Here is a 13,871-nt window from a genome sequence, read left to right on the forward strand (position 1 = left end):
AACCAATGACTAGTCTATAAGTGGGCGTGTCCAGCGTGTGGCAGCGGGGTATATAAACGCTGACCGCGCTCTTTTTGGCCTCTCTTCGGGATGTGGCAGGTGAGAGGGGCTGGTTGTGGTGTCGCGTTGTGCCTCCATTTCTTGGCATGCAGGGCGTTGTCTGTACCCCTGTGTGTTATGTGCGGAGGTAGATGATTTCCGGTGCTATGTCTTCGGTGCCAGCTCTTTTCCTGGGCTGGTTCTATCCTCAATCACTGGGACACGTTGTATATGAGCCCCGTATGGCGCCTCCTATGGAGGTGGCTGCCTGGTTTTAGGCCTAGAGTTTTGTAAAGCCGCCTTAATACTTGGGACTGATATTTGCTGGCAGTGATTGCCTGCAGCAGAATGTAATGCCATCAGCGCTTACTAAGGCTACTTTCACACATCCGGCTTTTGCAATGCGGCACAATCCGGCACTTTGCAGGAAAACCGCAACCGGGTTTTTTTGCTGCCGGTTGCGTTTTTCCTGCATAGACTTTAATTAGTGACGCATTGTGCCGCATGGGCTTGCGTTCGGTCCGGTTTTTGCCGCATGCGGCAGATTTAGCCGATGCGGCGGCCAGATGGAACGTTCCCTGCAATGTTTTTTGCTCCGGCAAAAAAAAACCGCATCGCGCCGCATCCGGCCGATGCGGCGCTTTTCCCAATGCATCCCTATGGATGCCGGATGCGGCGCGATGCGGCAAAAAACGCATTCGGCCGCCACATGCGGTTTTTGCCACTGCGCATGCTCAGTAGCATGCCGCAAGCGGCAAAAACCGGACTGGCCGCATGTAAAAAACTTATGCAAAGGATGGGTGTTTTCACCGCATCCGTTGCATAGGCTTCACAGCCGGATTGAGCCGCAGAGCTCAAACCGGATGTGTGAAAGTAGCCTTAAGGGGTTGTCCTTGGCCGAGACTTACAGAATAAGGCTACTTTCACACATCCGGTTTGAACTCTGCGGCTCAATCCGGCTGTGAAGCCTATGCAACGGATGCGGTGAAAACACCCATCCTTTACATACGTTTTTTACATGCGGCCAGTCCGGTTTTTGCCGCTTGCGGCATGCTACTGAGCATGCGCAGTGGCAAAAACCGCATGCGGCGGCCGGATGCGTTTTTTGCCGCATCCGGCATCCATAGGGATGCATTGGGAAAAGCGCCGCATCGGCCGGATGCGGCGCGATGCGGTTTTTTTTTGCCGGAGCAAAAAACGTAGCAGGGAACGTTCCATCCGGCCGCCGCATCGGCTAAATCTGCCGCATGCGGCAAAAACCGGACCGAACGCAAGCCCATGCGGCACTAATTAAAGTCTATGCAGGAAAAACGCAACCGGCAGCAAAAAAAACCGGTTGCGATTTTCCTGCAAAGTGCCGGATTGTGCCGCATTGCAAAAGCCGGAGGTGTGAAAGTAGCCTAAGGCTGCTTTCACACCTCCGGTTTTTCCTGTGCGGCACAATCCGGCACTTTGCAGAAAAAATTCAACTTTTTTTTTTTTTTGCTGCTGGTTGTTTTTTTTTTCTTTGCATAGACTAACAGTGCTGCATGGGCTTGCGTTCCGTCCAGTTTTTGACGCATGCGGCAGATTTAGCCGATGCGGCGGCCGGATGGAACGTTGCCTGGCATGTTTTTTTTTTTTTTTTTTTTGTGCGGCAAACCCGCATCTGGCCAACGCGGCGCATTTTTCCTATGGACGCCGCATGCGGTTTTTCCCACTGCGCATGCTCAGTAGCCTGCTGCAAAAACCGGACGGGCCGCGTGTAAACAAACTTGTGCAAAGGATGTGGTGTTTTCACTGCATCCGTTGCATAGGTTTCACAGCCGGATTGAGCCGGCTCAAACTGGATGTGTGAAAGCAGCCTTAATCACATCCTAAATGGGTTAACTGAAAGTTATAACTACCTGCTATGTGCATAAGGTTTTTTGTTGCCTTGGTTACGTCTAACTCTGCAGTGTTATCACTTATTTTGCAATTGTCACCACTGCGTGCAAGTCCTTATGCCTGCAAAGTCTGCGAGAAACCTGTAGTTTTGTGCGCAAGTTGTGTGTCCCCCCCCCCACCTTGCAGAAATAAATCTGCAGCATGTCAAGGCTGTCAGCATTTTTCCACCCCAGAATTGTTAAAAGCATGCACATTTTTATTTTTTTTTTTTTTGCCAAGTCATGCAGACTTGGTGCACATGTTAAAGGGAACCTGTCAGCAGAAATTTTGCCCTAAACCTAAGATTCCCCTTCTGCGGCTCCTGGGCTGCATTCTAGCAAGGTTCCTATTGTTCTGCCCCCTTTTAGATCAAAATAAATAGTTTTATAAAGTGGTACCTTTCAGTTTGAAAATCTTGTTAATGGTACACGGGGGCGGGCTGTCTGGTGTCCAATACTGTCCCTCCTGCCGCTTTACGCCGTTCCCCCCCCCAACGCTCAATTATATCAGGATGCCGCCCAGTGCGTCCGATGTCTCGCGCATGCATCGTGCCACTGTAGTGGGACTGTGCACAGTGGGACCGCTGGTGACGTTGCACAGGCACGGGATTATGGGCGGCGCTGTGATTTTCATCAGCAAGCTACCGCCCATAATCTCGTGCCTGCGCAACGTCAACAGCGGTCCCACTGTGGAGTCCCGCTACAGTGGCACGGCGCATGCGCGAGACATCGGACGCACTGGGCGGCGTCCTGAGGTATGTAATTGAGCGTTGGGGGTCGGCCTAAAGCGGCAGGAGGGAAAGTAACGGACAACAGACAGCCTGCCCCCGTGTACCATTTCAAACTGAAAGGTACCACTTTATAAACTATTTATTTTGATCTAAAAAGGGGCAGAATAACTTACTATAGGAACCTTGCTAGAAAGCAGCCCAGGAGCTGCAGAAGGGGAAACATTTAGGTTTAGGGCAAAATTTCTGCTGACAGGTTCCTTTTAAAGGGAACCAGTCAGGTCCCCTATGCCCTTCAACCCAGCTGCATTCACATGTGCCAAAATTCCTTCCTTAAGGCTGCTTTCACACATCCGGTTTTTGCAATGCGGCACAATACGGCGCTTTGCAGAAAAAACGCAACCGTTTTTCCGCATAGACTTGCATTAGCACCGTATTCTGCCGCATGGCCTTGCGTTGCGTCCGGTCTTTGCCGGATGCGGCATATTTAGCCCATGCTGCGGCCGGATGGAACATTGCTTGGCATGGTTTTTTTTTTTTTTGTGCAGTGAAAAAACCGCATCGCGCTGGATCAGGTGTGTTGCGGCGCGATTTGCAATGCAAGCCTATGGACGCCGGATGCGGTGTACTGCGGCAAAAAACGCATCTGGCCGCCGGATGCGTTTTTTTTGCACTGCGCATGCTCAGTATCAAGCCGCATCTGTCAAACGGACGGGCCGCATGGAAAAACTTATGCAACGGATCCGGGTTTTTTTCGCCGCGTCCGTTGCATAGGTTTTTGAGCTGCACTGCAAAAACCGGATGTATGAAAGCAGCCTAACCAACCCTGTATAATGCGATTTGCTAAAACTCAAGGTTTAAAGGGAACCTCTATCCTCCTCCTGTACCGGTCTGTGCCTTGTATTGTTTAGTTAAAAGAAATAGGTTTTGATACCGTGTTAGCCAGTTGAAAAATGTTTTCTCTCAGTGAGAGAAAATTAAAATTTTGTAGTTGTGATACCTTTTAAGTTTTAATGGCTAACTAAAATTAAAAAATAAAATATGATGGTACCCATGCCTGAGGAAGAGACCTGAGACGTCTCGAAAGCTTGCTTTATAGCATCATATTTTATTTTATTTTTATTTTAGTTAGCCATTAAAAGGTATCACAACAACAAAATTTTAATTGTTTCTCACGGAGAGCAATCTATCATTGTATTTATGAATATTTTACTTATCCCTATTATGTATACCCCCTTTCACATGTAAAGTGCCACGGAATAAATGGCGCTATAATAGCCTGTCACCAGATTTGATGTCTATAAGCTGCAACAATCACCAGTGGGCGCTTATATACAGCATTCTAGAATATTGTATGTAAGAGCCCAGTCCGCTGTGTAGAATGAAAAAATGCATACAAAATGGAGAGGGTAAGGGGTTAATGCCGCGCATCAGCCGAAATGAAGATGTATAATGTTGATGATAATAATTCTTTCTTTTATTCCATAGGTCTACGCATTTCAAGGTAAAAACCTCTTCAGGACCAGAAACATCAACATAAAGCATAATACAGATGAAGATGATAGATACAGTGCCTACAAGTAGTATTCAACCCCCTGCAGATTTGGCAGGTTTACACATTTGGAATTAACTGGGCAATGTGACATTTGGACTGTAGATCAGCCTGGAAGTGTGAAATGCACTGCAGCAAAAAAGAATGTTAGTTCTTTTTTTTTTTTTTTCTTTTTTTTTAAAATTGTGAAAAGTTTATTCAGAGGGTCATTTATTCAACCCCTCAAACCACAAGAATTCTGTTTGATTCCCCTAAAGTATTAAGAAGTATTTCAGGCACAAAGAACAATGAGCTTCACATGTTTTGGATTAATTATCTTTTTCCAGCCTTTTCTGACTAATTAAGACCCTCCCCAAACTTGTGAACAGCACTCATACTTGGTCAACATGGGAAGGTCAAAGGAGCATTCCAAGGACATCAGAGATAAGATCGTGGAGGGTCACAAGGCTGGCAAGGGGTACAAAACCCTGTCCAAGGAGTTGGACCTACCTGTCTCCACTGTTGGGAGCATCATCCGGAAGTGGAAGGCTTGTGGAACTACTGTTAGCCTTCCACGGCTTGGACAGCCTTTGAAAGTTTCCACCCGTGCTGAGGCCAGGCTTGTCCGAAGAGTCAAGGCTAACCCAAGGACAACAAGGAAGGAGCTCTGGGAAGATCTCATGGCAGTGGGGACATTGGTTTCAATCAATACCATAAGTAACATACTCCACCGCAATGGTCTCCGTCCCACACGAGCCCGTAAGGTACCTTTACTTTCAAAGCATCATGTCAAGGCTCGTCTACAGTTTGCTCATGATCACTTGGAGGACTCTGAGGCTGTGCGCTCTGCACCGCACCGAAAAGGTGCGCTTCAGAGCGAAGCTGAAAAGCTGCGTTCTGAAGTGCATGGTGCCGGCGAGAACGTGCGCTCTGCATGCAGCTCCTGCCATAGACAGCAGGAGCTGCCGGCAAAGCGCACGGAAGAAGTGACATGTCACTTCTTAGAACGCAGCGATTTGGGCAGCAGCTGAAGCGCTGCGTTCTAATATGCAACGTGCGCACGCCCCCTGCACAATCTCCATAGATTGTGCAGGGGACGCATGCAGTTACGCTGCGCTACAAAGCGCAGCGTAACTGCATGAATTAGGCACACGTGCACGCATAGCCTTAGACAGACTGGTTCAAGGTTCTCTGGTCTGAGATCGAGATCTTTGGTGCCAACCACACACGTGACGTTTGGAGACTGGATGGCACTGCATACGACCCCAAGAATACCATCCCTACAGTCAAGCATGGTGGTGGCAGCATCATGCTGTGGGGCTGTTTCTCAGCCAAGGGGCCTGGCCATCTGGTCCGCATCCATGGGAAGATGGATAGCACGGCCTACCTGGAGATTTTGGCCAAGAACCTCTGCTCCTCCATCAAGGATCTTAAGATGGGTCGTCATTTCATCTTCCAACAAGACAACGACCCAAAGCACACAGCCAAGAAAACCAAGGCCTGGTTCAAGAGGGAAAAAATCAAGGTGTTGCAGTGGCCTAGTCAGTCTCCTGACTTTTAACCCAATTGAAAACTTGTGGAAGGAGCTCAAGATTAAAGTCCACATGAGACACCCAAAGAACCTAGATAACTTGGAGAAGATCTGCATGGAGGAGTGGGCCAAGATAACTCCAGAGACCTGTGCCGGCCTGATCAGGTCTTATAAAAGATGATTATTAGCTGTAATTGCAAACAAGGGTTATTCCACAAAATATTAAACCTAGGGGTTGAATAATAATTGACCCACACTTTTATGTTGAAAATTTATTAAAATTTAACTGAGCAACATAACTTGTTGGTTTGTAAGATTAATGCATCTGTTAATAAATCCTGCTCTTGTTTGAAGTTTGCAGGCTCTAACTTATTTGCATCTTATTACCGTATTTTTCGGACCATAAGACGCACTTTTTTCCCCCAAATGTTGGGGGAAAGTTGGGGGTGCGTCTTATGGTCTGACTATAGGGCTGCGGCCGGGAACGAGGGTGGAGTGGGTCATCGGGGGCACGAGCAGGCAGCAGCAGCGCCTGCCGTTACCACGTGGGCCCGCTCATTACATATGCACGCCCATCTTCCCGCCCATCTCTCAGCGCTGAAGCCGGCACTGCCAGGTGGGCGGGAGGATGAGCTGGGACGCGCGCATAGTAAAGAGCCGGTCTGCATGATCACCCCTGGCAATTACAGCCTGGAGTGATCATGTGCGGCTGTATTCACTGCCCCCCGCGCGTCATCAGCGGTGCAGTGATTCAGTACACTCACCCGTCCCTGTGTGTGTGGAGCCGTCCCCCTGCAGCACGCGATGTCTTCCTGTCTGTGCTGGTCAGCTGATTGGCACAGACAGGAAGACATCGTGTGCTGCAGGGGAACGGCTCCACACACAGGTCAGCAGCGCAGAGAGGAAGATGATCGGTGCTGCAGGGAGTGAGGAAAAGGTGAGTATAAACGTTTATATTTTTTTTTGCTCTGTGCTATAGGATACAGGCCATATACCAGGATGGTATATGAGCACGATGGGGGTATATGAGCAGGATGGATGGGGGTGGGTATATGAGCAGGGGGGGGTATATGAGCAGGATGGGGGGGGGGGGGTATATGAGCAGGATGGATGGGGGGGGGGGGTATATGAGCAGGATGGATGGGGGGGGTATATGAGCAGGATGGATGGGGGGGGGGTATATGAGCAGGATGGGGGGGGGGGGTATATGAGCAGGATGGATGGGGGGGGTATATGAGCAGGATGGATGGGGGGGGGGGTATATGAGCAGGATGGATGGGGGGGTATATGAGCAGGATGGATGGGGGGGATATGAGCAGGATGGATATGGGGGGGGGGTATATGAGCAGGATGGATATGGGGGGGGTATATGAGCAGGATGGATATGGGGGGGGTATATGAGCAGGATGGATATGGGGGGGGGTATATGAGCAGGATGGATATGGGGGGGGGTATATGAGCAGGATGGATATGGGGGGGGGGGTATATGAGCAGGATGGATATGGGGGGGGGGTATATGAGCAGGATGGATATGGGGGGGGTATATGAGCAGGATGGGGGGGGTATATGAGCAGGATGGATGGGGGGGGGGTATATGAGCAGGATGGATGGGGGGGGGGGTATATGAGCAGGATCATATACAAGGCAGGAGAATCATTACCGGGATGGGGTACCTTAGTAGAGAATTTGGGGACATTATCCCATAACCGTGTCAGCAGCAGATCCTCGCCCCTTAACAGTGTGTCATGACCACTTTTTTTTTTTGCTTAGGCTGGTTTCACACTACGTTTATTTAACATCCGTCCATAACGTTTTTTTAGCGGAAAAACGGATCCAGTGCAAATGCGTTTTCACTTCAATGCATTTGCAATGGACTCGCGTTAACATGCGTTCACCTGCGTTTGCGTGCGTTATAGTGAGGATCCAGCGACTTGCAGTTTTTTAACATCTTTCAAAAACTCTACTTGTAGCGTTTTTGAGCTGCGTCTAAATACTGCATGTCACCGGATCCTGACTAAACAGCACGCAAACGCAGGTGAACGCTGGCGTGCTGATAGACAGGATCCTGCTTGCTCTACTGAGCATGCCCAGAACCAGTGTTGCGTGATCTGTCTCTCCTCCTCCCTCCCTCACCCTCTCTCTCTCTCCATCTCTGTCTTTCCCCCTTCCTCCCCTCCCTCTCTCTCCCACCTGAGAGCTGCGGACACTCGTAACCAAGGTAAATATCGGGTAACCACTTCTCTTAGTTACCCGATGTTTACGTTGGTTACGTGTGCAGGCAGCCCTGCTCCTAGCAGCTGCAGACACTCGTAACCAAGATAAATATCGGGTATCCAAGCCCGATGTTTACCTTGGTTACCAGCGTCTGCAGCTGTCAGAAGCCGGCTCCCAGTCTAGTTCCCCTCACTCCCGATCACATGACTCCAATGCCCGCCCCTAAACATCCAGTGCAGGATCCTGCAAAATAACAGATGCGTTTGCATGCGTTTTTTGCTGTAAAAGCAGGATCCGCTTTTGCAGCAAAAAAACGTTCCTGACGCATGTTAAATAAACGTAGTGTGAAACCAGCCTTAAAGTTTTATTTTCCTATTTTCCTCTAAAACCAGGGTGCGTCTTGTAGTCCGAAAAATACGGTAAATCTGCAGGGGGTTGAAGACTACTTGTAGGCACTGTATATATTATACACTATATACACATATATTATACACTGTATACACACATTATATACTATATACACACAACTGATAAGGAGAGAACCGCCTACTGAATGAAAAAAATCAGCGGGAGAATCCACTAGCTGCATGACATGGCAAATTCATAGTGGTCCATCAAATTTACAAACACTTCAGACCACCATATCATAGTACAAAGAACAACAAGATGTGTGTGTGTGTGTGTGTATATATAATAAAAAAAATGTATTGTGAAAAATAATAATTAATAAAAATAAAATTAAAAAATTGTGTGAAGTGACTAGAACCATTGTGCGGGTTGTACAAATTGCTGAATAGGTGGAGATTTCTTTTTCACTAATTGTTGCTTTCCATTTAAGCCTTTTGTTTTATTTTTTCAGTATTTTACACACAACTAGAAATGGTGATCTCCACCAAAACGTTTATTATCAACGTTGTACATCTTCATTTCGGCTGATGCGCGGCATTAACCCCTTACCCTCCATTTTGTATGCACATCCACGTGGGGCTGCAGCAGACGCCATTATCTCATGCGTATTAGTGGTTGTGACTGTCACAACCATTTCAGGTGAGTGTATTTTTCCCGATCTACCTCAGTGATCTGTTGGTATTACACTATTAGCGCTCCTTATTTTCAGATTTGGAATGTAAAAAAAATCACTGTATACTTAAACGGTCGGTTCGGTGCAGATGGGTCAAATAGGTGGCTCCGTTCTCCAGGTGCGGCACCTCCTCTTTCCGCCATTTTTGTCCTCCTTGTGAAGCTGGTGTGCATGATGTGTCGGCATTGAGGTCCTGAGCAGGGCAGATCATAGTATTATTCTGTGCAGAACCTCAATGCCAACCTGTGTGAATGTCGTAGGATGTGTCATGCACCCAGGCTTCAGGAGGAGGACAAAGATGGCTGAAAGAGGAGGCGCCGCAACTGAGCCACCAATCTGCACTGCACCGCCCCTTGGGTAAGTATTATAGTCATTTTTTCGTTCTACACAGCGGCCTGGGCTCTTATATACAGCATGTTAGACTACTGTATATAAGAGCCCACTGGTGGTGGCCACAGCTTAGTCACAAAATCTGGTGACCGGTTCCCTTTAAGAGTATTAACTGCTCTGTTCCTAGGTTAACTAGGCCTGTGACTAGTTGATTGGGGTGTTTTTCCTAGAGCAGTGGGCCCTCTTTCAATGTTATCATGCCCCCCACCCCTCATCGCGCAATTTCAAAGAGGTGACATGAGTAAGCTGGCCAGCGCTTGCGCAGAACGGTGGAGGCGGCGGTGAAAGCGCGACCACGAGATTATGGGCGGGTACTTGCTGATGAAAATCACAGTGCCGCGCATAATCTCGCGCATGCGCAACACGTCACCAGCGGTCACACTGCACATTGCACAATCCCGCGAGATTATGGGCGGCCATAATCTCGCGCATGCGCTGTGCCGCTCTCGCAGGACTGCAGTGTGACCGCTGGTGACGTGTTGCGCATGCGCGAGATTATGGGCGGTGCTGTGATTTTCATCAGCAAGTACCCGCCCATAATCTTGTGCTCGCGCCTCCACCGTTCTGCGCTGGCCAGCTTACCTCACGTCACCTCTTTGAAATTGCGCGATGGGGGATGGCCTAAAGCGAGAGGGAGGCCGACTAACTGATGCCAGAGAGCCCGCCCCCGTGTACCATTATCAAGATCTGAATACAAAAAAAGGTACAACTTTACAAAGTCTTTATTTTGGTCAGAAAGTGGGCACAAGAACAGGAACATTGCTAGAATGCAGCCCAGGAGCTGCAGAGGGGGAATCTTTTAGGTTTAGTGCAAAATTTCTGATGACAGGTTCCCTTTAATGGCTAACTGAAAAGATGGTAATGATAGCAAGCTTTCGAGACTACTCAGGTCTCTTCATCAGGCATGGTAAAACACAAAATCTGAAGTCACATATTTATACACAACAGGACATAGAATAGTGCAGTGAAAAAAAAAAGGTTGTGAAGCAGAACTATCACTATGGCAAGGGGGCAAACTGTTGTGGCATAAATATTGTTGTGGTTCATAGATAAGCAGTGTGAAAGTTTTATTGTCCTCTGATTAGGGTCTGGTCCGGGCTGTGATGCCCCCAGATGCTCTGAAGAGCACATCTCTTAATTGATGTAAAGACATAATGCGAAAAATACGGTATAAGACGCACTTTTTTTTTTTTTTTTTTTTTTTTTCCCCCCCAAATTGTGGGGAAAATAGGGGGTGTTTTACAAAGTGAATGTAACTTACCGGGTAACAATGCGGCGGTGGGGTGAGTCACAGGAGGCTGGTGCTGTCGCTGGAGCGATACTGACATTGCTGTGGGCCGGGTTTCGGTGTTATGGTGGCGCGATGAGGGCGCCATGGACCCACCGGCAATCGGGAGCTGAGGCGGCCGCCATGGATCCCCCGGCAATCTGCTGCGGAGGCGGTCGCCATTGATCTTCCGGCAAATGGCTGCAGCAGCGGTCACCATAGCCAAAATGTTTATCTGCGCTGCCTCAAACGCGACTTCCGGAAAATGACTGCGGAGGTGACGCAGATGGAGATCTCAGAGAAGTAAGATCTCCATCTGCGTATGCGCCGCCTTCCGTAGCCATTTTCTTGAAGTCCATCGCATCGGAGGCTGTGCATGCGCAGATAGAGATTGCGGCTCTTGAAGATCCAAGTAATCTTGATCCACCTCCACCTCCGAGCCTCAGCCACAAATGTTGTCGGTTGAACGAAGGGTCCTAAGGTGAGGAAAAACACTGAAGGGGAACACAACCCCCGTCATCAGCCTTCAGAATATACTGTATCAGTGTATTCTGAAGGATGATGGGGGCTGTAGTCATATTTAGTGTAAACACTCCAGGGAGGGACTAATGTAGTGGCCAAAGTGTAAATGTGACCACAACCCCCTCTCATCTTTCAGAATACAGCAATGTATGGTATACAGTACATGGGTATATTCCTAAGGATGAGGGGAGTGGTAGTTTTAGATCCCCATAAAAGTGCGTCATCCACAGGTCCCACACAGCAGACCCTCCTGTTGAGTCTAAATTGTTAAAATGGGTTTTTTTTTTAATTTTATTGTTTTAGCACACTATTTGGCTTTTCTTCGGCGCTCCATTGGGAGACCCAGACGATTGGGTGTATAGCTACTGCCTCCGGAGGCCACACAAAGCATTACACTAAAAAGTGTAAGGCCCCTCCCCTTCTGGCTATACACCCCCAGTGGGATCACTGGCTCACCAGTTTTCTGCTTTGTGCGAAGGAGGTCAGACATCCACGCATAGCTCCACTGTTTAGTCAGCAGCAGCTGCTGACTATGTCGGATGGAAGAAAAGTGGGCCCATATGGGGTCCCCAGCATGCTCCCTTCTCACCCCACTTGCGGTTTGTAAGGTTGAGGTACCCATTGCGGGTACGGAGGCTGGAGCCCACATGCTGTTTTCCTTCCCCATCCCCCCTCAGGGCTCTGGGTGAAGTGGGATCTTACAGGTCTCCAGGCACTGAGACCGGGCTCCATCCACAGACCCAGAGAACCTGCTGGATATGGAGCTGAGTATCGTCAGGGACAGGCCCTGCTACATTAAGGTACTCTGTGTCCCCGGGCAAGCGCGCACACACACACCAGCATTGCTGGGAGTGTTAGTGCGCCGGGGGCAACAGCGCAGAGCGCTCGTGCTATTAGTCACTACAGCTTTGCTGAGTGACTTTATGTATTGGGAACTGCCGCGCCGGCCGTTGCTGGGTGTTTTTTACACTGTGGCGCGGCTGGGACTTGTGGTGCGCCGGGGACTTCCGCACTGGCCGTGCACATGGACGGCCGCGCTTATTACTCGAGTCCCCGGCTTTGCGGCCTAGTTTTCGTTTCGTTCCCGCCTCCAGCCCTGCCAGTCAGGGGAGAGGCGGGACGCTGTACAGACAGTCAGCGCCGAGGGCTGGAGTCTGCTTTGCATTCTCCAGCCCCCTTCACTGGACACAGTGGGACGCCAGTTTCCCGCTCTTGTCTGGGGCACGCCCACGGCCTGCCCCTCGTCACACGAGCTGGAGAAGGACGCCGGCAGCCATTCCTGCACGCCGTCCGAGCTGGGGAACGGAGACATGCTCTGGGCAACCAACACAGGGCTCTGGCGACCACACACCCGCGTTATAGGCGGGCGGTAAGCAGCACCTGAAGTGCTGACCCCACTAACTACCGAAGTGTCCATTTGTATTTTATGCCTGTATGCTATACACTGCACTGTAGGTCGCTATCTTTGGCTATATGACCTTCTAGATGGCGAGATAACAGCAGCAAAAACGCAAGGGTGCTAAGGCACAGGTTTTCTAGGCTGCTTGTATTGCATGGCTGAAGTGTTCATTTGTACTTATGCTTGTATGCTATACATTGCACTGTACGGTCGCTACTCTTGGCTATATTCTCCTAGAGGGCTGGACAACTGCAGCAAAAAAGCATGGGTGCCAAGGCACAGGCTTTATAGGCTGCTTGCACTGCATGTGCTGAAGTGTTCATTTGTATATATGCTTGTATGCTATACATTGCACTGTACGGTCGCTACTCTGGGCTATATTCTCCTAGATGGCTGGACAACAGCAGCAAAAAAGCAAGGGTGCCAAGGCACAGGCTTTCTATGCTGCTTGTACTGCATGTGCTGAAGTGTTTATGCTTGTATGTTGTACATTGCATAGATGACTAGAATACAGCAGCAAAAAAGCAACACAGGCTTTCTATGCTGCTTTTCCTGCAGATAACTGTTCCACCGGCAGGTTTCACTGACCCCCATTGTGGGCAATGCTCCCCTGTAGCACTTGGTCAGCCGGGGTCTCTACTAGAAGTGGCCAAAGAAACCACCTGTGAACCCTGTCCAGGGACAGGGACGGAGATTGTCATGGGATGGAGACTTTGCACTCCAGACAGGCCATGGGCAATCTTGATTAATGCTCCCTGGCCACCCTCATTTGGAACGTACTCAGTACTCCGGGGGGGTCCCAGGCATTCCAGGGTGAAGGCTCTGACACGGACGGCAGTCCCAGACAGCCTAAGCTAGCTCGCTGGGTACGACACTCGGCTTCATCACTGGTCAAGGTCCCAGCAGGACGACTCTCTGTATGATGAGGCAGACGTAGCTGATCAGGGCTTTGGTCCTGACACCGCTCTCAATCCGGATACACCGGATGGGGACGCCATAGTGAATGATCTTATAGCGTCCATCAATGGAATGTTGCATATTTCTCCCTCAGCTCCCCCAGTGGAGGAGTCAGCTTCACAGCAGGAGAAATCCTTTTTCAGTACTCATGCGTAGATTGAGTACTTTTTCTGACCACGCTGACTTCAGAGACGCAGTTCAGAAACACCACGCTTACCAGATAAACGTTTTCTCCAAACGTATTAAGGATGCACGTTATCCCTTTACCCTGATGGGGTACAGCCCTGGACCCAGGGTCCAAAGGTGGA

At 49.4% G+C, this 13,871-nt stretch overlaps 1 protein-coding gene, 1 long non-coding RNA gene and 1 other non-coding gene across 3 annotated transcripts in view; all 3 read left to right on the forward strand.

The window, feature by feature from the left end:
- The first annotated feature begins 12 nt into the window (after window positions 1-12).
- On the forward strand, window positions 13-4,443 carry LOC142254468 (uncharacterized). Its single transcript, XR_012727232.1, has 2 exons — window positions 13-99; window positions 4,160-4,443. It is a non-coding gene; the product is annotated as an uncharacterized LOC142254468 (long non-coding RNA).
- LOC142255513 (small nucleolar RNA SNORA57) lies at window positions 132-265 on the forward strand. The gene has a single exon (XR_012727438.1). It is a non-coding gene; the product is annotated as a small nucleolar RNA SNORA57 (small nucleolar RNA).
- A 4,362-nt stretch (window positions 4,444-8,805) lies between the features above and the next one.
- Window positions 8,806-13,871, forward strand: part of CSKMT (citrate synthase lysine methyltransferase) — a 43,888-nt gene continuing 38,822 nt past the window's right edge. The window contains exon 1 of the mRNA XM_075325549.1: window positions 8,806-8,994. Within this exon, the coding sequence (XP_075181664.1) occupies window positions 8,957-8,994 (38 nt within the window). The 5' untranslated portion in view covers window positions 8,806-8,956. The remainder of the gene's footprint in view (window positions 8,995-13,871) is intronic.

The sequence above is a fragment of the Anomaloglossus baeobatrachus genome, chromosome 10 (assembly GCF_048569485.1).
Source record: "Anomaloglossus baeobatrachus isolate aAnoBae1 chromosome 10, aAnoBae1.hap1, whole genome shotgun sequence".
In the NCBI taxonomy this organism is placed as follows: Eukaryota; Metazoa; Chordata; class Amphibia; order Anura; family Aromobatidae; genus Anomaloglossus; species Anomaloglossus baeobatrachus.